Raw genomic sequence first — 27,472 nt, forward strand, 5'->3', positions numbered from 1 at the left:
CACGCATGAGGTTCCCATGACATGAACTGTGCCGCACAAGCTAGCTAACCACTGCGCCGGCGTGCTGCCTTATGAATATATATATATCTATATATATATATATATATATATATATATATTATACACACACATAAGAGCATGCGCCAAACAAGCAGCTTGTCATAGCCTGCAATTATGATTTCAGCCAGAAGATGGCCTCAAAAAGTAGATATTTTAAACTCACAAACATCACCTTTAATAAAGATGACTTATATGATATGATGAAAAACGCTAGATACAAAAATAAGTTAAATAGAACAAAAATCTGAACAACACAGCGTCAGAAATACTCCACTGCCTTGGAATGGTTCAGTCCGTTTAATTAGGGGAAATAAAAAAGAAAAGTAACGAGACAGACATTCTGGGTGCGAAGCACCCTCAAAACTCAACCTAAATCTCCCCTTGTTCATGTATTTTGCTTTGTGTTTAAAAAAAATGTTTTACCAAATAAAGTTTTCGTACTATTAGGAGACACTGAATATTACCTACTGCCCCTTTAAGTGAAATTAAAAAAAGAATAAAAATAACTAGCCAGATACTCTGTGTGCTCACCACCCCCAAAACCCTCTACCTAAAATCTGCCCTAGTTCATGTATTTGGTCTCGAGTTCAATGCTTTTTTTACCTGAATGAAAGTTTTTGTACCATTAGGAGGCACTAAATATTACACACGGTCCCTTTAAGTGTAATTAAAAAATAATAACAATAACCGGTGAGACACTCTGGGTGCTCAGCACCCCAAAACTCTATCAATACAATCCTGTATTTGTTTGGATCAGATCAATACCGAAAAAGGATGTGGGAAGAGTGAAAAGGCGTCCATTTGCCAGGCTTGCTTTTAAGAGCACATGTTTGGTTATCCCAACAAAACTATAAGTGAATTTTGTGCAAAAACTAATCAATAAACGTCGGTGTGAAGAGAATCAGCGCGTCGTCAAAGCTCCTGCATGTTATCGGGTTTATTGTGTCATTGGCGTCAACCTATGACGTCACTCATGACACTTACCTCAAATGGCTCCAGCTGTGGCATGGCATCTACCATGTCTTTGATAATAATTTAAAAAGTAATAATAAGGAATCTTGTGTGGCAACTGCCAAACAGCTGACTTTTTAAAAACTATCAATATGCGTGTGTGCTGTTCGAACGCTGCTATTTCTTCGTTTTAGATTTGCTTCCTCTTGTGAGGTCGTCTCCATCGGACCCTGCATCACAATGGGGAATATCAACTACCGTCCCTCTGCAGGTGCAGGATATAAAAAAGTAACACACAAATGTGTTGTACTCGTCAAAATGTTCAATAATAACACGTTTTGTGTCGTCTTAATCTGACCCAGTTTCCTGGGCATTTTTTAGATAACTCAACCCTCAAAATTAGATAATTTTGGTAAATGAAGAACTTCACGAACTGTTTTGGGTTGTTTTTTTTTGGCATAAAACCAACCTCAAACAAACGTTTCTAAATTGGGTAATTGATTTTAAAATAACAAAAATTGAACACCTTGCCTTCCCTCATAAAATAGAATCGAAAATATCCTAAACCTTTGTTGTCTTACCCAGAACAAAAGACAAAAATGGATCTTATTAGGTGAATACACTTCATAAAAGTTACAAATTTGTTCAATATCAAGAGCCAAACTTACTGAATTATGTGGTTTGGTCACACCAAATAACAATCTAAAAATTTAATGTTTTTGAACCCTCCCCATAATCTTGATAGTATGTTTAGAGCAACACATTATAATTTGATCATTTCAATTTCGATTCCCAAATAATTTTGTTCTTTATTTATAACAACCCCAAATTAATTTATATATATTTATTAACCAAAGTGTTTTTTTAACTGACAACCTTGTATTCAATCTTTATATATATATATATATATATATATATATATATATACACACATTTTATTCATACTTTAATTTCATTTATATTTTAAAAAATTTTGTGTGCCATTTAAAACTATTATTTTTCTACTGATAGGAAAAAAGGAACATCTTAATGTTCCTTGGTAATTTTCTTTTCTAATTTAGTAAAATACAATTTCTTATTTTATCTTAAAAAAATAATTTGCTGTAATTTTCTTGTATTTATATACTAAAAAAATCAATGCATCTTAAATTGCAAAAAAAAATCAAATGGAATAAAATAGTAGAAAAATTTGCCTTTTCAACTGTCCAGAATTTGAAACTTTGTTACTCTTTAAAGCTATCTCCTGGTTTAAAGTAATGATTGCAGCCTCAGACAGCTCATTCCTCAAGTCCATGAATTTCTCAGATGCACTCTGATAAAGTCCTTTTTTCATTTTTAGTAAGTTGCTAAAAGAAAAGCAGATGGGCTAGGTGCAAACAAATTATAAAGGCGACTTTACCTCACTTAGGAATTGTTATCACATACTTACTAGAAAAAATGTTCTACCCTCAACTTTTTAAGGACACCTCAAACGACACACACCACCTTTCTGTATAATTCTCTTTTGGAGATTTAATAGATAGATAGATAGATAGATACATTATTCGTCCCCGTAGGGAAATTCACACTTCCAGCAGTCTACCCCGTTGTTTATTAACAGATTAACATGATGTCCTAGGGGTGCTTGTAGCGGAGCGGATGACGTCACGCCAGTCCAAAAGTTCGACATCCCTGCGGCAGATGGAAAACTTTTCTTTGTGAAAATCCAGGGATACACCACCTCGTGTTAGCAAGTCCGCCTCCTCTCCGATTCCCCCCGGCTTTCGTGTCTCTGTTTAGCAGCGTTGAAGCCGGAATAGCTCCGGGTAGCTCCGGGTGGCTACACGTTAGCGTCCGGAATGCTAAACGTGAGCCACGTTTCCGCAAAACACAGCAACTGCGCTCCCTGTGCGCTTCGATGTTTTCCACCAGCACTCGATGATCTTATTTGGTCGTGAGTTCGCATTTACCATGATTACGGTTGGTACCGAAGACTTATAACGCCGCTAGCCGCTTCGCTAGCTCCGGCTGTTCCTCCACGATAGGCCCCTTCATCACGCCGGCACGAGAATTCTTCAGGGCAAGGAGTTGAAATTCCTTGAATACACGCATTTTTTGTGCGCTAAAACCCATGTCCCATAGGATAGAAGTAATCCATAGTGTAGTGGTCAAAACGGGAAGAAAAACACCGAAGATAGGAGCAGACAATAAAACAATAGGGCAGCTGCTGGAAAAGGCAGCCGCTCGTGGCAGCGCCGCTTTGAATATTCTGAATATTCTGGTTTAAAGAAAAAAATAAGGGAAAAAAGCAAAATTGTGTTATGTAGCAGAAAGTAGATTCTTTTGCTCAATTAAAATGTTTCTTTTCTGGAATTTCTCATTCATGCACCCTCTTTAACATGATTTCTATACAATATTTGCATTGTGATTCTTCTGCAGATTTCTTCCAAACACCTGCCTTGCCTTCCGAGGTGGATCTGGCGGCCATGACCTTATCCTCTACCACCACTCACCGTCTTCAAACGCAAAGCCGGAATGTTGGGGGCCCCGCCTCGTTGTCAACTGCAATGTCGGTGACGGACTGTGCACAAACCATGTCTTCGCTCTCGGGGTTGGCCGTCCTGAGTGTGGATGACGTGGAATCTCCTGACGAGAGTGACGAGGTACCAGCTGTCAGTTTACACAGCTTGACCTCACAGAACACCTCTAAGGCGTGGCCCCTGGAGCACAGTTGGCAGGAGAGCGACAGCGGGCTGGGGCCCCAAGCGGCGTCCGAGCGGTCCTTGGAGGAGCTGAGCCGGGAATTGCTGAGCTTGATGGAGCGCCATGGCAACTCGCTGGGCCTCAATCTCGGCGCCGACGCCACCGCCCAAGCTGTAGGTAGGCCACGTCTTATCCGCCGTCTGGTTGTTTGTCCTAAACTGTTTGCACCAATGATTGTTTTGTGTTTTTTTTCTTATTTTAGGAACTGTATGAATGTATAGTGTGCTTGAGAAAGAGGGAGTGTCTTCATGCACATGCGTTTACTAAAGGTTATTATGTGTGCTTGAAATAAAAGCTTGACACAAATTTGGGAATTTGACAGATATCTTTAGTGGCCAAATAAAAATATTTAAAACTCTGTAAAAGGAGCAAGCTTTGCTTTGATGCCGAGGTATTCTCTCACTCGCTCCTCCCCGTTTCCTGCACTATGAGTTTTAAGGTGAAGGATTAATCCTGTTAGTTGTGTTGAAATTATAATTCATCCACTGTAAAATGTTTCAGAGAGCTATTAAAAGTTGTATTTGAACGTAACAGATGCTCTTAGTTTCTTTATGGATTGATTAATCAAGATAGTTTATGCCAATTTTTTATGTTTTACAGCAAATGAATATCGGCTTGAAATATCAGCTATCGGCCGCCTTTAATACATATAACCGGTAGCGATATTGGCCCTGAAAAAAATATCTCGGTCGATCCCAACTAGAAATCCTTGAACATGCTTGAATTTTGATGTTGTGTTTTCAAGGATTGGAAATGGCTTACATTTTGGGTGTATTGCTTGAAATTCTTGCCATGTTTCTCAACAAAGTCTGCTTAGTAAGCAAACATGACACTGAGGCTCCTGAGCCTGAATGGAGTAGGACAATACCTTTACGTAGAATCTCAGTGTTTTCCATACCATATAAAACCCCTTGCAGGCCGCTAGAGTGTCATTGGTCCCCGCTAGCCTCTCAAACCTGTATTAAAATCTAATATCAGTGTCTGAAACTCATGACAAAAAGTAACCGGACACCAGGGCAGACAACTCTGAAAAGTTGCCTGCCCCATTTTTCTCAACTTGAAACACAAAAAGACGACTAATCACAAAAAAAAAAAAAAAACTTGCAAAGTATTAAGGTTTGATACTAGGAATATATAACAGAACAACACTTTAAAATTACGTTTATTATAAATCTACTTAAAACATTAATTGCATGTATATGACATCGCGGTTTTTCATCTGCCGTCAGTATTTACCTGTATTTACTCCTCTTCGTTCATGCAATGTTTGCGTTGCGTCATCTGCTACAAGCCACGTGAACTCCTCTTTCCACGATGCTTTTAATGTACGTTTACATTTTGTAGTGTCATCAATTTTGTTAGCTTCTTTCGAATCTTTCTTCTGGGGCTGAGGTTTTGGCTTGATTGCTAACCACTTATCAATTTTTCTTGTGTTCTCTGTGCGTCTACTTTGGAAAATGCTATGCAAATGCACGACTTTATAATGCTCGGGAAAGTCCGGAAGCACGAAGTTATTCGATGCAGGCTTCTGATCGGCTGCCGAGTACGCAAATGCAAAATGAACCAAAATTTCCAAACCGAACGAAGATTTCGAAATCGGAATGAACCAAACGTTTGATTTGAAAAAATAAAAGAAAAATTTGAAAATAAAAGATGTTTTTTTCTTTCTTGAAGAAGTTGCCAGCCACCCGGGAAGAGACGTTGTGTAAGTTGTACACCCGACGTAATAGATGCACGCCCCGGGGCGTCTGGGCAGACGTTATTTCAAACACTGCTAATATATATCTATATTTGTCCTCACTCTCTTTAGGTTGATGGTTAATATGAGTGTTTTTGTTTGCTGAGCAGAGAAGGGTTTGGGGGACGTGTTTTCAGGTACACGTGCACTTAGTCAACCACTTAAAGTCAAGCTGAGGTGTTTTTTTTTTGTTTTGTTTTGTTTTCTTGTTTGTTTGTTGTTGCTGTAATTTGAGATATTTGTGAGGTCTGCTAGTCTTACATACACATTTGTTGTATAAAAAAATAAAAATACAAATGTATGTCCAGGGGCAGCACGGCGGCGCAGTGGTTAGCGCTTGTGCGGCACAGTTCATGTCATGGGAACCTGTCGTGGGTTCAAATCCAGCTCCAGACTTCCTGTGCGGAATTTGTATGTTCTCCCCGTGCCTGCGTGGGTTTCCTCCGGGCACTCCGGTTTCCTCCCACGTTCCAAAAACATGCATTTCAGGTGAATTGGCCGGTCCAAATTGTCCCTAGGTGTGAATGAGCGAATGAGTTGTCTGTCCCTGTGTGCCCTGCGATTGGCTGGCAACCAGTTCAGGGTGTCCCCTGCCCACTGCCCGGAGATGGCTGGGATGGGCTCCAGCCCCCCCGCGACCCTAATGAGGATAAGCGGTACGGCTAATGAGATGAGATGTATGTCCAATCGTAATCGTACATCCTGTTGTAAAAAACAAAACAAAAAAAAAAACCTAAATGGTGTCGATACTGCTCTCGGTTGCATGCCACACTTAAACATTCCCCTAAGAATTATGGGAGCCCATCCCAGCCATCTCCGGGCAGTGGGCAGGGGGACACCCTGAACTGGTTGCCAGCCAATCGCAGGGCACACAGGGACAGACAACTCATTCGCTCATTCACACCTAGGGACAATTTGGACCGGCCAATTCACCTGAAATGCATGTTTTTGGAACGTGGGAGGAAACCAGAGTGCCCGGAGGAAACCCACGGAAGCACGGGGAGAACATACAAACTCCGCACAGGAAGTCTGGAGCTGGATTTGAACCCACGACAGGTTCCCATGACATGAACTGTGCTGCACAAGCGCTAACCACTGCTCCACCGTGCTGCCCTTTTAAAAATCATATGTCTTGATAAATGCACACACAATATTAAAAAAATCACATATGTAAATCACAATATATTTGTGCACCTGCGAAATACATAATTCACACCGTTTTTCTTCGTTTGTTGGTTTTAAAGTGCTAGGATTCTACTATGAAAAGGTATACGAATCGTGTTACTATACGTGGTGCAGGTCTAGGGTTGTTTTAAAAAAATATGCAGCAAAAATATAACCTAATACGCAGATTTTTAGAATTAATTTCAAGTGTATTTTTCCTTGTTATACAATATTTCAACTTCTTTCTCTTTTAAAACTATATATATATATATATATATATATATATATATATGGGCAGCACGGCGACGCAGTGGTTAGCGCTTGTGCGGCACAGTTCATGTCATGGGAACCTGTCGTGGGTTCAAATCCAGCTCCAGACTTCCTGTGCGGAGTTTGTATGTTCTCCCCGTGCTTGCGTGAGTTTCCTCCGGGCACTCCGGTTTCCTCCCACGTTCCAAAAACATGCATTTCAGGTGAATTGGCCGGTCCAAATTGTCCCTAGGTGTGAATGAGCGAATGAGTTGTCTGTCCCTGTGTGCCCTGCGATTGGCTGGCAACCAGTTCACGGTGTCCCCTGCCCACTGCCCGGAGATGGCTGGGATGGGCTCCAGCCCCCCCGCGACCCTAATGAGGATAAGCGGTACAGCTGATGAGATGAGATGAGATTATATATATATATATATATATATATATATATATATATGTCACAATCACCCGGATCTGGAACACCTGTGCTCAGGATTTGGCGCACCCTGTCCATTTAAATCCTTAGCTTCCGGAAACAAGCTGTCTGATTGTACTATGCTACCTGTTGCCATCTGCTCAGAAAGTCCGTAGCTCCGACTCTTTGCCTGCCTCCTGTTTTTCTACTTGATCTCCGTTGCCGACCCGTTTCCGAATTTGCCTACGACCTGCCCTGCCCGTCTGATTCCTGATCACATTTCCGAACACTACGACGCCCTTCTTCTCCAGCCCCGACCAACAACACGACGATTCCGCCTGTCCGCGACCATTCCCGCCAAGCCTTCGCCCACCTGTCAAGCTTCATCAATCCGTCAAACAACGGATCGAAGAATCACGCCCTGTCATTCCTTCCTTCCAATAAAAACCAAGAAACGAGTGCAAGTGATCTCAGTTTTCCTTCCATCCTGCCTGACAATATATATATTAGTTCTATCGAACACAAGCTAAATTGTTTCTCATTTAAAGTATTTTTTGTATTGTGTAAATCTGAAAAAGAAATCCTCGGAAAGACAGCTTAGCTTATGTTAATTATGTTTTCCCTTTCTAATAGAATTACATCTTAAAATAATTTTTTGAAGTATAATTTTCTCATTTTATTAAAAAATGCTTACACTACATAGAAAATAACTTCTGTACCAATTGGCAGAAAATCGATCGAATTTGGGTAATTGTTTGAACCACAAAGTTGTTCTAATGATTCCCCCCTTTATCCAAGCAATTTACATTTCGCTTTGTTCTTTAAGTATTTATTTGATAGTTGTCTCATCCCGACAGAGCTGTTCAGACAACTGATAACGGAGAAAGACAAACTAGCTGAGGAATTTGGAAGCCTGCAGGAGACATTACATGTGAGTTACGGCAAATAAGTTTACAGTTGTGGAATTGTACATGCTTTGAAGTCTTTTTGCAAGAATTCTTTGTAATATAAACTTGGATCGACTTTGACCTTGAGTAGCAATTCCACAAGTTTATGATGTTCCACTAACTTAAAAAAGACGATATGAAGAAATAGATATAAATCTGAGCATATTTTCATGAATATTGCATTACATAATTCTGGCCGGGCAGCACGGCGGAGCAGTTCTGAGGTCATGAGATCGAACCTCCTGTGTGGAGATTGAGTTTATGTTCTCCCCATGCTTGTGTGGGTTTTCTCTGGGCACTCCGGTTTCCTCCCACATTCCAAAAACATGCATGTCAGATTAATTGGCCGGTCTGAATTGTCCCTAGGTGTGAATGAGTGAACGAATTGTCTGTCCCTGGGTGCCCTGCGGCTGGCTGGCAACCAGTTCAGGATGTCCCCTTCCCACTGCCCAAAGATAGCCAAGATGGGCTCCAGCACCCACGCGACCCTACTGAGGATAAGCGGTGCAGATAATGGATGGATGGATAATTATGGCATACGACACTGGTACAGCAACAAACCTAAAACCGATACCTGCATACTTGAGTCATAAAACAACCCAAAATTCTGTCAAAAATGGTTTGATTTTGTGCCAATTTCTAGAATGAATTTTTAACAACCCTGCTGTAAGGGCAACACAGGAACAATTCTAAGAAGAACTATATATATATATATATATATATATATATATATATATATATATATATATAAAACATTTATAAAAAAAAAAAAAATATTATATTTTTTTCCAGAAAGAAACGTCTGAGTGCAAGCAGCTCCAGGCGGATTTCCTGGTGAGTATGTCGGCGGTCAACCGAAAGTGCGAGCATTTGGAGCAGGCCAACATCAAGCTACAAAACGACAACAAAAACTTGCAGGAGAAACTAGTAGCAGCTCAAGCCAAGCAGCTTGAGACGCAACGCGAACTGGAATGTCTTCACCACCAACACACTGATGTCCGCTTCAAGTTGTCCTCGCTAGAAAAGAAGCAACAGAAGATGGACGGAAGGCGCACGGATGACAGAAGCTCCCCCGAGTGTCGGGAAATGAAAAAGCCCTTTACTTATCTGGGTGACTTCGACAGTGAAAGTATCCCAAAACAGGAGGAGTATGAAGAGAAAGAAGCTAGAAGGATGATCGCCGCGCAGCTGACAGCTAAAGGAATCGGGAAGGTCTACGTGGATGCGCTGGAGAAGAAGAACGGTGCCGGGCGCGAGCCAAGGAGGATTGTGATGTCGTCAGAAAAATCTTTGTGAGCATCCGCCATCATTCTGTCCTCTACTTTATGGTTCACTTATTGTGGATTTTTTGTATCACGGATTTTCATTTTATTATACCAGGGATCAGGAACCTATGGCTCTCTCCATGAGTACACATGGGTCGTGAGCCATAAACGGCTCTCTCCATGAGTACACATGGGTCGTGAGCCATAAACGGCTCTCTCCATGAGTACACGAGGCTCGTGAGCCATAAATGGCTCTCTTCATGAGTACACATGGCACGTGAGCCATAAACGGCTCTCTTCATGAGTACACATGGCACGTGAGCCATAAACGGCTCTCTTCATGAGTACACATGGCTTGCAAGCAATGCACGGCCTTTTTAATAAGTACATATGGCTCTTTTCTGATTAAATATGACTCTGGTGCGTGCTTAGGCAGAGCAACACTGATGTTAAATTTTGTTCAGTCCAGTATTTAAAGGGCAGTCTTGCGTACAGTTTAAAGTCAAGACGTCACACCAACAGATCCTACTTTGGCTGTACATCGCAAGATAGTCCATTTTATTGATGCTCAGTAAGCTCTCTTCTCACACACTCTCACTTTTCTAAAGAAAAATGCATCCATAAACTTTTCTTATGCAGTTTTTTGAGACATTTTTACAAAAGAACTTGCCCCTTGTTTTGAAACCATTTTTTTACTAAAAAATGAAGGTCAAAATGTGGGAAGGAGACAAAATTAAAGTGGTATATTTGTAGATGTGGGACACAAGCTCTGGCATTCTTATTATTATTTCATTAATTCTATCAAATCATCGAAAGTCACACATGGAAAAAAAATGCACTGACGTATTAGCTTTTGTCTGGAGAGTGGGTTTTACGGTTTTTAAATGTAAACATTAATGGAGGTTTTGATATAATACAGGAGTTTTAAGTTTAGGGACTGTTGTCTCAAATATATCCCCTTCTGAATCTTTATGACATTTTGTGTTCATGTGTTGCAGAAAAAAAAGATGAGGACCCACTCACAAAGTGAGTAGTTTACTTTTTTACGGTTCAGTAAGAGTTCAGCACTACTGTACACTAATTGTAATGTGCCAGTTTTTTTCCCCAGCAGAATTTACCATATTTTACATATATATTTCAAATTCTTTATTGTTAAATGGCTACTGGATAGCAGGCCCATACGAGTGTCTCTTACAGATACCTTAAAAAACGCTAGTATTGAAACTATGTTAGTTTTCGGGATTTTTAAATGCACGTTGAAAATAAACACAGAAATGACCGTTACAGTTTTGAATCCCTTCCTGGTCTCCATGTCTAGCACTTCCAGGAGCTGATTTTTTTTTTTTTTTTTTTTGTACTCCTTTAGTCTGTAGTGGACATCCTGAAGAAGTGCATATTTCAACACTTTGGAGTGTTCTTTCCCGCCATATGAGACGTTGTGATGGGGAAAGCAGCGTTTAAGGAACCACACGTCTTACAATTTTTTAGCAGAAGCGTAGCAGTGTTTTATTTAAATTTTCCAATGTTGAGGCAATCAGGTTTTTTGCACTGACTGCACAATTCTTTTATTTCACCTATGATCACCTCCCCTGCAATTCCTTTTTTTGTTTGTTTTGTTGCACTGGTTTGCACTTCTATCTCAAGAAAATATGCACCTTTAATTTAAGCAGTTTTTTTTGTTATATATTTTTAGGGGGTGCTGTTGTGTTTACATCATCTGCTGCATTGGTCATATTAATTGCTTGCATGCAGATCAACTTGCAATTAACTGAAACTTTGAATTGACATATTTATCTGTTGAACATTTTAGCAAAATACCTTTCTTTTTTAATGTGTATATGTTCATACTTGAAGATTTAATAGCTAAATAAAGACCCTTTTGTTCAGTGTTTCTAAAAAGTACATATTTTCCTTTCAACAGATAAAACAGAAAACGTGTATTTTCATGTCCTCAATCATCAAAAATACATAGACAAAAAAAATTGGAAATTTGCGTGGTCAGTGGTTCAAAAATAGTAACCTTTATATTTAAAAATTGTCTGAAACCGGAATTTTTTTTTTCTCTGCCGCCATCTCCTGGCTTAAAGTCATGATCGCAGCCTCAGTCAACTCATTCCTCAAGTCCGAGAAAGAGCATGAAATCTGTTTCCCACCCCTTCCATAACTCCCCTTTCCTGCTCCAAATGTGTTGCAAGCCCCGGAGCAGTGGTGCGTAAAGTAAGATAAAAGCAGATCGGCGCAGTTGGGGGCCGGGGGAAATACAAAGGCTCTTTGAACTCAATTGGGATATTTAACCTAAAACTTTTTGAAGACTCTTCAAACGACGCAACGCACATTTAAATATTGACAATAATGATTTGGGATTTAAAGAAAACAGCCCCTAAATGCACAAAATTATATTTATTTGCACACAATACAAACTCATAAAAAGTCTAGCTTGCATTTAGTTCTTGCTATGACAATTTACTGCTGGTAAACACTTATTTTTCTGCATGGCCCATAATGAATGTCTAATTGATGTGTAATCCTTGAACTAATACACATTTCATAAGTTTAAGTGTAGCATGCACCTGTCCTCTTGGGCACTACCTGAAGCGGGCGATGACACTTCATAGGACAATAGCAACTCTGCAAACTAATGCCAGCTGCCGCTCATCAGGAGGGGAAAAACAAAGGCATTGGCGAAGCGAACCATTGTTGGTGTCATTTATGAGGACTTGTTGAGAAACATGACAAAAATTTTAAGCATATGTAAGCACTTAATCCAAAAGTCAAGCACTTTTCTATTCTTGAAAACACAACTTTAAAATTCAAGCATTTTCAAGGATTTCAAGCACCCGCACAAAAGCCTGTGTGGGGCATTTGAAATAAGGGAACGTGAAATATTGGAACTTCTCAAGCAGCCGTTTTATGAGGCTGGAATAGCTCCCCCTATCGGCGGAGTCGACAGGGGTGGCAGAAGCAATGACTTGAGTTTGGCTGACATGGCCGCTATTTCGGGGTCCTGAGTTTCGTACATCTTGACCAGTCTGGCAAACTTCAGGACACCTTTAATAAAAATCAAACATGAAATGCAAGATATCACTTTATATAAAAAAAAAAACATCAACCGCTAGTGTCGTATTTTCCGGAGTATAAGTCCTACCAGCCAAAAATGCATATTTAAGAAAGTAAAAAAATACATGAGTCGCACCTGGGGTATAAGTTGCCTTTTGGGGGGGAATTTATTTGATCAAATCCATTACCAAGAACAAACATGTAATCTTGAAGATAAAAATAAAATACAGAACAGGCTGAATAAGTGTACAGCATACTAGTGTTTCACGTACGTGAATATCTTAGACACGCTCGAATAGGTCAGTCATATTAAGAGTTATTCATCCAACTAGCATAAAGAACATGCTTACCAAACTAAGTTTTACTCCAAATCACTAAATCCAATTAAATATTCATCCTCGGTCTCAATTTTACAGGTAAACAACTCCTCGAACTCTTAAGAGGGTAGACGATAAGCTGCTTGCTCCTTTCACTTCAAAAACTGTCTCCGTCGCAACAGGGCAAGGTTGAAATGCTCAAGATAGTCTGACAGCACCCTTCATGTGTTTTAGTGTGAAAATAACACGTTAAATGATATACAGTACACGTAATAAAAATGTATAACTTAATGATATAATAATGTGTTAATAATTACACATATAAGTCTCGCCAGAGATTGTCACACACCCGGCCCAACTATTAAAAAAAAAAACTGCGACTTGAGTCCGGAAAATACAGTACCGTATTTTCCGCACTATAAGGCGCACTTAAAAGTCTTAATTTTTTTCAAAAACTGACCATGCGCCTTATAATACAGTGCGCCTTATATATGGCTCAATATTAAATTCGCAAGGTCTCGCAACTTACGCAACAGCCGCCGACTCGATTTTCCCCCGAACGTGGAGTAGTCCGCGGTGTATGCTGGGATTTATATACCGGCGTTTCATTGGCTAACCAATGTGTCAATCATCATTTGAATCGATCACTATTGGCTAAAGTTATTCGGAGCCTCGGATAGGCTAGAGAGCCGAAACAAACCCTGCAATTGGCCGAAAAAGATGTGTCAATCATCCGTTAAATCGATCACTATTGGCTGAAGTTATTCGGAGCCTCGGATTGGCTAGATGGCCAAAACAAACCCTGCAATTGGCCGAGTTTAGCAATGGCGTAGCAAGCTTGCTAAAGTACGCCATAAAGAAACATGTTTCATTAGTCTGTATTTGTAAATATTCTACTCTCCTGGATTTACTTCACTCACGGTTGTAAGAAGACCATGATTGCGTATCATTATTGAACGTGAGAACTTAGGTGAGCTATGCGGCTTCATATTTTCCTGGTATCTTGTTTTAGAGCGATCTTGATGTTGCTGTGATGAGTTGAGTGAATTAAACTCAATTCCAAGTGTTTATTGTCATATGCACAGTAAAGTTGCGAGCGAAAAAGAAAATAGAAACTAAGAAATGTTTGGAATTTCTTATATCCCAAGACTTTAACCTTCCGAATGATATTTGAAATGATGCATTTGAGTGACATCGTACGGACACCGTATCCGCACGTGTCTACGACACGTATTTGCTTCTTTGCAAGCTTTGGGAATGTTAAGGGGGTAATCAGTTTGACTGAATCATCTGACTGTTTTGTCGACGTTCCCATTGTAGCGCCTTATCTATGGAAGATATAGGACCAAAAACTATTTTTTGGGGGTGCGCCCTATAACCCGGTGAGCCTTATAGTGCGGAAAATACGGTAAATATCTTTTGTTTCCACATGAATATATATTTATTTTAGCACTCACCTTCTCCTTCATTGTTGAAGCCGTATGCTTTAAGAACTTCCTGTTGAATCACTGTCGCCACGGGGAGCACCAACTGGAGCATCTTGCCCATGTCATTGCATGCGCTCTCCCGCGCCTCCTCCATTCTCACCGCATTTTCCGGCACGGAGAAGGCCTGGATCACCTCGCTAAGGACCACTGAGAAACACAAGTAGAGTGTTATTGCTACAAACAAGAGGAGAGATCTTAGGCCGGAGTTTTTCTTGCTGTGCTTTTTTTTTTTTTTTAATTAAGTGACTGAATGTAAGTACTGCATTGTTAACTCCTGTTTTTGTTGTTAACTACTATATGTAGCTATCCATTTAAAAATTAGCGCCACTGCTTGTTTACAGCAGTGACATGTTCTTGAAATACAGTTGTATACGATGCCATGCTCGTTGCTCTGTGAATTCCAAAATAAACAAGTGTTTATCTTCCATTACCCCGTGAATTCATGACACACCTTTCAATGTTTTTAGTTTCTTATTCTGTTTTGCTCTTGGAGCACGTGTCTGCACACTCTTCAGCAGCACCAGGGGAAAGTGCAGATTTGGCCCAAAACACCAGTCTTCCTTTATACAAATAAAATACAAAAATTCGGGTTTGGTTCGGGCTCAGACCCTCAAATCAAGTTAATTTGTCAGGCTAAGCTTGGGCCGGGTTTTATTACCCGCAGGCCAGGTCGGGGTGGATTTATTAGTACGGAGCTTACTTCTATTACATATACAAGGATTATTAGAATTCAGTAAGGCCTCGTTGTATCACGGATTACTATTCGTAGTTTGGATACTTTACGTTTTTTTTATTGCGCGTACATTGTGTTCTGCAGCAGACAACATACAGCAAATGCTATCACGGGGCAGGTTGCAGAGGGCTTTGTGTGTGTTGGGTGGGCATGACTGTGTATTCAACATTTCCAAGATTAATTTTTGCACACCTGCCATTGGAAATATTCTGGTTTTTATTTTTTAAACTTTCTAAATACTTGTCTACCTTTGATATTCTTAGCCGTTATTCATTATTCATCGTCTTACTGCTGTAACAAAATAAATGTCCCCATTGTGCGACGAATAAAGGATTATCTTATCGTATTTGATCTTATTTTAAAATGTAACATTCTCACAAAAACATCAGATTTCACCCAAAAGTGTTGTAAGTATTAACCTTTAACCTGTGACCTCCCATTCTCGGGGGACAACCCTAAAACCACCAAGCTGGTCTCTGACCACCGCTTTACATTATACACAGGGCACACAGCACGGTAGGGCGCCCCTCACAATTTGAAGAAACTTTAGTGTGCGCATTATGGTTGTGAAAATACAGTAACGTTTTAGCAGCTTGTTGCAAGAAAAAGAAGTTCATAAAGTAAAACGAACTCTGACATGTCAGAACAGCGCAAAGGAATGCTGATCACCACCAGGTGCTTCGTGGATCGTCATTATGTCAGGGAAGAGACTGAGGCAGCGTGGGACCATAGAGTGCTCAATCGTAGAAACGTCTTCAAAGACGCCTATATCACATGCACTGAAAAACGCCTCAAATATGAGTCCTCAACCCATGCGTTTTGCTCTCGACCCCGCAGACTCCAAATGACCAAAGCAACTACATCTCTCTCAGTCAAGTTACTTGCATGCAACAGTAAAAAAACATTGATTGGTGCTGGGGTCAAATGCGCCATCAAAAAACTCTGCTCATTTCTCACTTTATCTATTTTCAGTCTCTTGGAATTATTTCAGTATTAAAAATCATCATCAGACGGCTGGAGTGGCTATGATCAGATCTTTGTCCACACATCGAGGAAGCTGCCACTTCACAGTCTTGTTTCCTGTTTTCCGCAATTGAAGTGTGTAGGAGTCCCGGAATTGAGGTACAGGCTTAGTGAAGCAGTGTGGTCAGAGTAGTGAAGATTAATTGAGTACAGACAGTTAACGCTATGAGCTTTTTTTCTTTCTTTAAAGATGACAAAGTCCCTTAGTCATCGTCGGGGCAGAGAGGGATAACGTTTCTTGCACCCCTGGAATGCAATCAACATGGTGACTGAAACCATGTGATCAAGTCACCAGAAATATCGGCTTTGAAAAGTTGTGGCAAAAGTCATGCAATAAAAAAATATTTTGCAAGCATAGAACCCAAGATTTTATGGAAAGCATTGTTGAAATATTGGATGTATCACACATCCCCAAAAAAAGCACTTAAGTGAAAGTTCTGCTTAAAATACATCCTTTCACAAAAATCTGTTTTTTTTTTAGAAGTTTTCTTTGTAACTAGTATTTTCAAGAAACTTGCAATGTTCAACTGTTACCAAAACAACGGTAAAAGCTGGAAAGAAAATTGGGTAATGACAGTTGGAGCTTTACATCAGGCTATGTCCTATTTTATTTCCAACAAAAATATTAAAGCCACGTATTGTACGATATGACACTCAAAGGTTTTTCCCCAGTCATTTAGGAAGTAGTTTTAGTATTATCACATGTCGCTGCCCGGCAATCCGGAGGTCCGGTTTATCTCTCAAGAGTGGGACGACGCATTGGACTGAAGAACAACGGTGACAAGATGATTAGGGTGCTGTATCTGAGTCAGATCAGGAGGCCTCTCCTGCTACTGGTAAACATGGAAACCAGTGCGATCTGTTCCATGTGGCGGAGCATGTCCCTACCCAAAAACAGCCTGGAGAAGGTTGGGCACTGCCAGGTTGTACTTGCACAAGACACACCAGAGGAAGTGGTGCCCCTGCATACCAGGTGGTTATGGGATCTGTGAACCCTAAACCTATACCTAAATAGCTGCAGAACTAAATTTTCTGTAGGCCTTCAAAAATGAATCAGAATGGCAAAAAATGGCTACCATTGGCTTTTCCCATTTAAGAGAAATGTCTGACAATGAATGAACAATTAAAAAAAAATGGGACAAAAAAGTCAAGAAAAAAAACATACAAATCGAGTGGCGGGAGTTTTTTGTGTTGCTCACGTCGTCGCGACTACGAGATTGATTCAGATTCCTACTATAGCAGAATTCTGGACTGAAACTTTTTTTATCTCGAACAGTTGAACAGTTTCAGGTAAGTGTCTCGGACCATTGGCGCAAGGTAAGTGCCGCGCACAATTGTTTTACCGTCGCGCTGCTGCCGATTGCTGTCGAAGGGCATCCCCTACCATGGCTGCTAAGACGCTCTTTCGGCATCCGACTGCTCACAAGTGAGTATGGGTTGTTGTAAAGGTTGCTCCTGCTTCCGTAGGCAAGTAACCCTTCTAGAGGGACGTGTCCATGAGCTAGAGCAGTTTAAAAGGAAAATGTTAGGTGCCACGGACACCACTGCTAGCGTGGGTTGTAGCGAACCTGCTAGTCCGGTTAGAACTAGCCCTAAACGGCATGCTAATCGCGGTGAGCCAATTCAGACACATAACAAGTTCAGCCCCCTAGCTAGTCCCACTCCACCCCGGTCTACTGGCTCCTGCACCCTAGTTATGACTAGTGACTCCATCACCCATAACATAAAGCCTAGCACCCCAGCCACGGTTGTGTGTATTTCTGGGGCCAGGGCACCCGACATTGAGGCTAATTTGAGGGAGCTGACATGCAAATCTAGACACCAGGACAGGGCTAGCTACACCGATATAGTCATTCACGTCGGGTCTAATGATACTAAAATGAGGCAATCTGAGATTACAAAGAAAAATATTGCTAGGACCTGTAATCTTGCCAGCAAGATGTGTCGGCATTGAGTAATTGTCTCTGGCCCCCTGCCTGCGAGAGGCCATGATGAGAGGTTTAGCAGACTAGTCTCGCTAAACCGGTGGCTGGCAAGTTTTTGCAGTCAGCAGGGATTTAGGTTTGTGGATAACTGGCCTGCTTTCTGGGGCCGACTTGACCTGCTGAGGAGAGACGGCCTTCACCCTAACTGGGAAGGTGCTCTCACGCTTTCTAAAAATATAGATTACTGTTTAAGCCTTCCATGACAGGGTACACTAGTGCAGGCCAGGTCACAGGTGAAAAGTGAACCTGTAACCACGGGTGTGGAGTATGTAACGCTAGAGCTAACTAGCGCTATGCTAGATTCATGCAATTTACTTAGTTTTTGTAGTTTAAAGCGTCCTATTGACTGCACCATACACCCTGATCTGTACTCTTCTATAGCATCTTCTTCTGTGCTTCTTACCTCTGTTCCTCCCTTAGTAGGTGAAGAGGGAGAAGAAATAACATTATTTTCTACCAATAGTCATCCTGCTACTCCACATGTCAACAATATTCCTGTGGTATGGAATTTGGGCCGCATCTGCTGTCATGCAAGGCACAAGATCCGGGACTGGCAGTATAATCCTGTGGAGGTTACCACTAAGGTTGCCATTAAGGTTCAAAACTCGCGAAAGGTTTCAGCTCAGTCCACAGTGCTGAAGCTTGGCCTTCTGAATATTAGATCACTAGCCTCCAAAGCTGTACTTGTCAAAGACCTTATTAATGAACACAATCTTAACCTTATTGGCCTTTGTGAGACCTGGTTAAAACCAAATGAGTTTGTAGTGTTAAATGAGGCTTCTCCCCCTAACTTTGTGAGTTCGCACTTGGCACGACCATGCAAAAAAGGTGGAGGTGTTGCTCCTATATCGGAAGGTAAGTTGAAATTTACTCCTAATACCCCTACTGGTTTTAAAACGTTTGAAGCACTTGTTATGAGGTCCTTAATGTCAACACCAATTTATTTAGTTGATGTGTATCGCCCACCTGGACCATACTCAAATTTTTTGGATGAATTTTCGGAACTGTTAACAGACTTAGTAACTTATGCAGACAATGTTGTAATTATTGGTGATTTTAATGTTCACATAAACTTCCAATCAAATTCACTTGCAATTGCTTTTAAGTCACTGATTGATAGATTTGGTTTCAAATAGTTGATGTGCCCACTCATAAAGATGGGAGCACTCTCGATCTCGTTCTGACCTGTGGCGTAGTAGCCTCAAATGTTACAGTGTTACCATATCCTAATGCCATCTCTGATCACTATCTTGTTAAGTGTGAGGTGCTGTTTAATGTTTAATGTGATAAGGAAAATTTAGGCTTTAGCAGTCGCAATATCCGACCTACACCGGTATTAGCCTTAAAAGAACTATTACCTATGGTAACTGCAGCCTTCCCTTTGTGCACTTGGTCTGTTGGCTCACTTACAAACAAGTTCAATACTGCTTTGGTTAATGTTCTGGATTCTGTGGTGCCCCTAAGGCATAAATTTCGACCTAAGAAGAATACACCTTGGTTTACTGAAGAAACCAGGTTACTCAAACAAGGTTGCAGAACACTTGAACGAAAATGGCGCACTACTAAGCCGGAGGTCTTCCGACTGGCCTGGTGTGACAGCTTGCTGAAATATAAAGTAGCTCTTGCCTCAGCTAAAGCATCCTTTTTCTCTAAGATTATTGTTAAACATAAGAATAATCCGAAATTTGTTTGACACAGTGGCGAAACTTACCAGACAACAACTTAACCCAAACAGCTGTACTTATTCTGCTAACGACATGATGGATTTTTTAAATAAAAAGATTCAACTAATCAGGAATGAAATTTTAAAAGAACGCTCTGTAACCTCCTCCTATCTCAAAGATGTGGAGATGTTAGGTAAGGACCGGGTCGGCGGTGGTTCAGAAACATTCTCTAATTTCAATAATTTGTCCCTTGATAATCTAACACAGATGGTTAGTAGGGCCAAACAAACTACTTGCCTGCTCGATCCGTTTCCAGCTTCACTGGTGAGGGATCTGTTTGGGATCTTAGGACCATCAGTTTTAAATATTATTAATATATCGCTATCCTCGGGTATTGTTCCTGTAGCCTTCAAGTCTGCCGTCATTAAACCCACGCTTAAGCGACCTAACCTTTACCCAGAAAGCCTAGGTAATTATAGGCCAGTGTCAAATCTGCCATTTTTGGCAAAACTACTTGAAAAGGTCGTTGCACAGCAGCTAAATGACTTCATGTCAGAAAATAACCTCTTTGAAACTGTCCAGTCAGCATTTAGGGCAAATCACTCTACTGAGACAGCCCTGGCTAAAGTAACCAATGATCTCCTTTTAGCAAAAGATTCCGGTGCCTCGTCAATGTTACTGCTGCTGGAAATCAGCGCTGCTTTTGATACTGTCGACCACAACATATTACTGGTTCGTCTGAAATGCATTGGTATCTCAGGAACTGTACTCTCGTGGTTTAGGTCCCCTCTGTCAGACAGGATGCAATGTGTTAACTATGGCAATCTGACCTCTAAACAATCTAATGTCCCCTGTGGTGTTCCTCAAGGCTCTGTACTTGGCCCCCTTCTTTTTAGTATTTATATGATCCCGCTTGGTGACATTATCCGCAAGTATGATTAGTTTCCATTGCTATGCAGATGACACTCAACTGTATGTGCCACTGAAAACAACTGGACATTTAAGTTGTAGAAATCCGGAGGCTTGACTTACTGAGATTCAAAGATGGATGCCACATATTTTTTTACGCCTTAACCCAGAAAAAAATGAAATGTTGATTATTGGTCCAGCTCACTGTCGTCAGTTGTTTTCAAACACTACCCTGAACCTAGACAAATGTAATATCACCCATAGTGACTCGGTCAAAAATCTAGGTGTTATATTTGATCCTAATCTGTCGTTTCAGTTACACATGAAAAATATTACTAAAATAGCTTTCTACCACCTCCGTAATATTGCGAAGATTCGTTCGATGCTGTCCCAATCAGATGCAGAGATTTTAATTCATGCGTTTATTACTTCTCGGCTTGATTACTGTAATGTATTGCTTTCTGGTCTCCCGATGTCTAGCATTAAAAGTTTGCAGCTAGTTCAGAATGCGGCAGCTAGACTTTTGACTAAGACCAAAAAGTTTGAGCATATTACTCCTGTATTGGCCAACTTGCACTGGCTCCCAGTCCACTTAAGATGTGACTTTAAGGTTCTCTTATTAACATATAAATGTTTGCATGGGCTTGCACCCTCTTATCTCTCTCATTTGATTTCCCCCTATGTTCCTGCACGAAGTCTGCGCTCGGAAAATGCCGGTCTACTTGTGACTCCGAGAGCCAAGAAGTCTGCAGGCTCGAGAGCGTTCTCCATCCGGGCCCCAGTGTTATGGAATGCCCTGCTTCCGGAGATAAGATCTGCAACCTCAATGGAAGTTTTTAAATCGAGGCTTAAGACACACTTCTATTCCAAAGCTTATGATTGATGCCCACCTCATATTCTGTATTGTCCTGTCTTTTTCCGCCTGCCTGCCTTGTGGTGATAAGAAGGAGAAGGACGATTTGAGATGAGTCAGGGGACCAGCGTCTGACCTGAAGCATGTCAACCCCTGCATTCACAAGCTGGCAGAGATGGGAAGCTGCGTCGTGGCCGTCATAGACTTTCTGGACTGGTTTACAAGCTGGGGGCGTCGTTGCTGTCATGCACTTTCCGGACATTTTCAACATCTTACCTAGTGTTTACTATTCTGTGTACAGTAATGCTAATTGTGATTCACCCTGGTCAATCCTGGAAGGGGGATTACCACATGTGAGGTCCTTTCTCAAGGTTTCTCTTTTTTCCTCACGCTGAGGTTTTTGAGTTGTTCCTTGCCCGCATGCTGGTTTAAGATCAGGTAATTATAATCCTGTGCAGTCCTTTGAGACATTTTTGTGATTAAGGGCTATATAAATAAATGTGACTTGACAAAGAAATAAATTCAATACCTCGAGTCTGCTCGACAGTCAGGGTGGGCTGCTGTGCTGGTGCAGCTGCCATGTCTAGAAAGAGACTATAAACAAAATATATTTTATTTTTATTAGTCTGTACACAAGTTCTACTTGTGTGTACTGCATACCTGTCAACCAGGGCAATTTATGATTGCAATTCCCCTTTCTAAGCAATAACAAACCTTATGAACACAACGCGTATTAACTCACAAAAATGCAAACTATGTGCAATAAAAATAAAGATAATTTGTGTGCTCAAGTTTATTTTATTTACCAAATAATCAGTTCTTTCTCCAATTGCAGCACTTTTAGCAGTGCTTATTATATGTAGCAAAATGGGATTTTGCAGACTTCGTCTTCATTAGCAATTAATCTACCATGAAGTCTTTTTTGTTATATGAAAAAGAAATTTTTAAAGGCTTGGCGCTGCTGATCAGTAAGTATCAGTCAGGCCTCTGGTAATTATTTCCGTATGATAAATCAAGATTGCAAGAATGGCATTGATCAGATATTTGTCAACACATTAATGGAGCCCCCACTTTTTTGTATTGCTTTGCTTCCTCTACCCAGCGATTGAGAGTGTGCGGGAGGACCCCGAATGACGGAAGTCGTGTAATTGTGTCACCAGAAAAATCGGACGGTGCAAAGTTCTTGCAAAGTTCATGAATCTTTTATGCACAAGTTCAGTGTTCTTGCAAATAATGTTATTTTGCAGGCAAAGTTCCCTAGTGTTTATGGAAAGCATTGTTTAGATTTTGGATGTATCACAAATTCCAATAAAGCACCAAAGTGAAAGTTCTGCTTAAAATGTATCCATTCACAAAGAGCCGTTTTTCTCAGAAATTTTCTTGGAAACGAGTATTTTCAAAAAACTTAGCAAGGTTCAACTATTGGCTTCCTGAACAATTAATTGTAAAACTGGCTGGCACCTGCACTTCCCATTTGAGGAAAACGTCTGGTATTGAATGGGATTTTTAAAAAAATCTCCGTACAAAAATTGTTATTTGGCGAACACAATTTAAAATCACCAAAAAAACGTACAAAATACTTTGTAAATTGATGGGTATTGAATGGTACGTTGGCGGGGGATTGCAGAACAGTTATTATATAAGGCTGATATTATAATTTCGACCACGATACCAAAATCGTAAATACGTTCTGCGGAAACGTCACATCAGTCTAAGCATACATTGAAAATGTGCCTTTATTTGCAACCGTCAGACGTATTGCTACGAGAGATGCCAACTTGAGAATGCTATCTGTGGTTTCAATTAACGCCTCTTCGAAAGACATATGAAAAATAATCTATACGATATTTGATATCAAATAAGACATTTCAAATGTTGCACATAAGCATACAACTCACCACAATGTATCAATCAAACCACAAGCCGGAAGGCCACAAAGCGATGCATATATTTGCGACAGTCTTTTTTTACGACATTAGGTCCCGCATTCCGGCAAATACGACCAAAAAATGTAAACAACGTCGAAGTGGTAACAAAGAGACGTCACACTAACGTGGATACGTTAAAGTAAATCTGTAAACGTTTGCCCCGTCGATGGGCTTTAAGGACGAAACTTTAGCGGTGCCTGATTGTTACACAGCGTTAACACATATATCACAAAATGGAGCGGAAGCTTGCTGATTTTAGGGCTCGGCGAAATGCCAAAGGTCCCAGTCGGGAACAGTATATTGCTGCTGTTCTTACAGAAGAGGAAAATTCAGCAAACGCTCAGAATGAACAAAATCTTAACGCCAACGCCAATGAGGTGACTACTGTTCCTTTAACTCGTGAACGTTATGTAATTGTTCTTGCTAAGCATTAAAGGTGAGGATGGAAATTAAACCATATTGATTGTCACACAAGTGTCTTAAAAAAGTGGTCAGGTAAAAATTTGGAAATTCGACTTCTACTTTTTGTATTTACTCTCGACTCATGTTCGTTACCATGGCGACTAGAAGCCGAACTACAGCTTCCCTACTATTTCTTAAAGGCACAGTGTGTATTATTTACTGCCTCGTATTAGTAAATAAAACATCATTCATTAATTCATTAAAAAAAAGGAAAAAGTACACGGACTATAATTTAAGCGTGCATGTTTAGAATACAAGTAAGTTTATAAATTTGCATTTATTGCATTTATTTTACATCACATAATCAACCCTCACTACAAGCGGCTGACATTATTCAGTGTTTCTGGCGGAGCGCGAGGGTCTAATTAGTCCTGCAGGGTTACCTAGCAGAAAAAATCTTTAGTCGACACAGGACCTAACTGCAGCTCAAAGGTTGCACGTTACAATAACCTGTAAACTATCAAAGAGGAACCGACATTCTGTCATAGCAGCAATCACAGAAGCATGGGTACTCGTAGTGCAGTGGTTAGCACATTCACCGGCTGGAAACATATTTTGGCCTGGAGGGATGGGTGCCATCAGGCTCCAGTTGCCCAAGACACACCAGAAGAAATGGTGCTCCTACAACCCGAGTGGCTGAATAACCAACCACCCAACCAAGCCCTTTATCATAGCCTTAAAGGGCTTCACAGACCACAGATTATTGCAAACAACAGACTATTATTAAACTATCCCCTGATTAAATGGGCCCTAGCACCCCCGTGACCCTACTTGAGATAAGCGGTGCAGATAATGGATGGATGGATAATATCACCTAATAGAAGCATGGGTGACCCCAAACTTTTAAATGGTAGTGTAAGTAACTTTTAAAAGTAGATATTTTATGCCACTTTTAGTCATTGTTTTTACCAATGCCAGATTCCATTGCCACTAATACACAAATCCTCCTTTAAATTAAGACTTATATAATTTAAGACTTGGGGCGGCAGTGGCTCAGGAGGTAGAGCGCTCGCAGTTCGAATCCCGGCTCCTCTGTGTTGCATGTCGAAGTGTCCTTGGGTAAGACACTGAACCCCTAATATTCCCAATAAGCAGGTTAGCGCCTTACATGGCTGCACGGCCGCTATTGGGAAATGTGAAGCACACTGTAAAGCCCTTTGGGAAGTCTTGACTTGAAAAGCGCTATAGAAATGCAGATCATTTTATTCTTACATAATACTTTTAAATGCCTAAATATTTACCTAAATCAGATACACCTTACAGGTGCCTTCAAAACTAGTGTCAGCTCGATAAAGAGGCACATAATTTTGCTCTTTTTAAAGGTTTATTGCATTGTTTTAGGTGTCTTTAAAAATTTGAAAGTAGAATATTTTCCACATTAAGTATAAGTTAATACCCAACTGAGTTCAGAGTGCCTAAATCCTCTTCCACTGCGCCTATATGCGTTTATCTTTTAGCACCACTGTTCCGGGACTCGCAACACTTTAGGAAGCGGGGAGGGGGACGATGATTCTGTATTCTTTCCTGGGTTTTTTTTTTGTGTAGCCTAAAAATTGCAAAAATAAGAAAAGACCTGTTTCAAATACAGTTCAAACACCAACCCAAACCCCAAAAAGATGAAAAAGAGTTTATTAGTACTTTAGGAATGAGCTCACTGTGGCTGCGATCATGACTTTAAGCCAGGAGATGGCTGCAGATGAGCAACATTTTCGGACACTGTAGCTTTTTTACCAATAGCTGGGCTGGCTACTTTATGTAAGATGATTTGAAAAAATGTTATTTTACTACGGTAAATATAACAATACTTTAAATGACAAAAAAAAATCTGTGAGGGTATAAGTTTTTTTTATAATTATTGCTTTTCATGGTAAAATAAGTTGTTTGCAAGTGTGTACCGATTAGTTTATGGAGGGGCAGCAAACAAGCAATGCATATTTAACCCTTATGTTGTGTTAGGGTTTCCAGTGACCCGTTTCAAGCTTTTAAAATGTAATAACTGATGTGTCTCAGGTGCCATAAAATCCAATAACAATGGGAATACTGTAAAGTATATGGTCATGGATGCATATAATGTTTGTTAGAATGTTGTACTAACTATATTGAGCATTATTCCTTTCGTTTTGGCGGTCAGGACTGAGTTAGACCCTGGACAGAAATTAAACTGCTCACAACGGTTAGTGGTGGCTGTTCTTAACACAACATGAGGGTTAATTTGTTTTGCTTCATACAAGACAACATAAATGAAGTACTGTTACAAAGGTGACTTTACAGAATTTTTTAATTTTCTATAGGCCTCGGACAACTCATGGGGTAGATGGCTGGCGACAAGACGATACTTTTCCAACGTCACCCTTCTCAAATTCCTACTCTGGGTGGTTCTGATGGGTGTTTTCGTGGAGCTAGAGTTCGGATTGCCTTTCTTTGTGGTGTCCCTCTTCTACTGGCTGTACGAGGGATTGCGTGACCCTCAGGAGCGAAATCCTGGAGAGATGAGCGCTTATTCTGTCTTCAATCCGGACTGTCAGCCGCTGCTTGGCTCGCTCACCGCCGAGCAGTTGGAGGCTGAGATGGGCTACAAGCCCCTTGCAAATAGTTGAATGTGTGTGAATTGTACTTAGAAGTTGAAAGATTGGAATTGCAATTTATTTGATGACATTAAATGCAGCGGTGGGCCGCCGGGGCCTGCAGGGCTGTCTCTGCTAGCCTAAAAAATATTGGAGTCATATATTATTGTTAATTATATTTTGTCCGTGAATAATTATTAAATAATTCCAAAATGTCTGTCAGCTTTCTTTAATTGCTTTCCCCCTGGTTGCGCTTCTTCCAGGTGTGTACTTTCATATTCAAGCATTTAACCAATTTGATTTCAGCTCACACTTGTTACCAGGGTCAGAAATCTACCCAGAGGCCTTTACAATCACTTCTACAGGCCCTGAGGCATAAAATAAGTTATGATAAACCTGTTGGTTGAGTCAAACGGAATCCAAGTTGTGGAGAACCTCTTGATGAAATTTAAACTCATGGATAATCTGTATGACAGTATTTTAAATCTTGAGGAAAAAAATGTCGGATTGTGTGCACAAATAGGAATTTTGGTGAGTAAAATGCCCCTTTAATGCCTAAAGAATGTTGTAATATTATGAGTTTATTATTGATGCTTTTATAAATGTCACAGCTGTAGCTGCAGTAAATGTTTCATCACCATGAAAAAATTATTGAAGGATGATTCAGATGTAGCACTACTAAAGGCCTATGTGTAAAATGCACAGCCAGTCATTTATTAAAAATGTTTTGTCTTTTCAGATTGGGAATTACTGACATTTGCAGTGATACAATTGTAGTTGAATATAATATAATAGAATGGTCTATATTGTCATGGAAAACTACGGAGTGTACATTGTTTACAGTGAAAATACACACTTCAGGAATAATAGTTTAAAAAAAAGAATGTTAAATAATATTAGAAAAGATTATGTTCACAAGGTGCAGCACAGAAGCGCAGTGGTTAGCGCATGTGTGGGACAGT

General features: G+C 40.4%; 3 protein-coding genes across 8 annotated transcripts; 2 read left to right on the forward strand and 1 right to left on the reverse strand.

Moving 5' to 3' along the window:
- The first annotated feature begins 1,045 nt into the window (after positions 1–1,045).
- On the forward strand, positions 1,046–14,240 carry LOC148346748 (uncharacterized). 6 transcript variants are annotated; one of them, XM_088325616.1, is made up of 6 exons: positions 1,046–1,282; positions 3,430–3,870; positions 8,174–8,247; positions 9,056–9,555; positions 10,527–10,554; positions 14,223–14,240. In XM_088325616.1, exons 1-5 carry the CDS (start codon positions 1,252–1,254, stop codon positions 10,537–10,539), a joined length of 1,059 nt encoding a protein of 352 aa, XP_088181742.1. In that variant the 5' UTR covers positions 1,046–1,251; the 3' UTR covers positions 10,540–10,554; positions 14,223–14,240. The 6 variants fall into 6 exon arrangements, with proteins under 6 accessions (XP_088181742.1, XP_088181740.1, XP_088181744.1 ...); XM_088325614.1 differs by lacking the exon at positions 14,223–14,240 and adding an exon at positions 10,895–14,199; XM_088325618.1 differs by lacking the exons at positions 10,527–10,554; positions 14,223–14,240 and adding an exon at positions 9,644–9,982 and having other exon boundaries at positions 9,056–9,097; positions 9,182–9,555.
- On the reverse strand, positions 11,914–23,832 carry LOC148346749 (protein C10). Its single transcript, XM_088325620.1, has 4 exons — positions 23,455–23,832; positions 22,086–22,150; positions 14,360–14,536; positions 11,914–12,576 (listed from the first exon to the last, which is right to left on the reverse strand). The coding sequence occupies exons 2-4, from the start codon at positions 22,135–22,137 to the stop codon at positions 12,437–12,439; spliced, it is 369 nt and encodes a 122-aa protein (XP_088181746.1). The 5' UTR covers positions 22,138–22,150; positions 23,455–23,832; the 3' UTR covers positions 11,914–12,436.
- On the forward strand, positions 23,567–26,727 carry saysd1 (SAYSVFN motif domain containing 1). The gene is made up of 2 exons (XM_088325619.1): positions 23,567–23,861; positions 26,238–26,727. Exons 1-2 carry the CDS (start codon positions 23,718–23,720, stop codon positions 26,541–26,543), a joined length of 450 nt encoding a protein of 149 aa, XP_088181745.1. The 5' UTR covers positions 23,567–23,717; the 3' UTR covers positions 26,544–26,727.
- Positions 26,728–27,472: the final 745 nt, after the last annotated feature.

Source organism: Urocampus carinirostris, chromosome 20 (genome assembly GCF_059441175.1).
Source record: "Urocampus carinirostris isolate Australia breed hairy pipefish chromosome 20, RoL_Ucar_1.0, whole genome shotgun sequence".
Lineage (NCBI taxonomy): Eukaryota > Metazoa > Chordata > Actinopteri > Syngnathiformes > Syngnathidae > Urocampus > Urocampus carinirostris.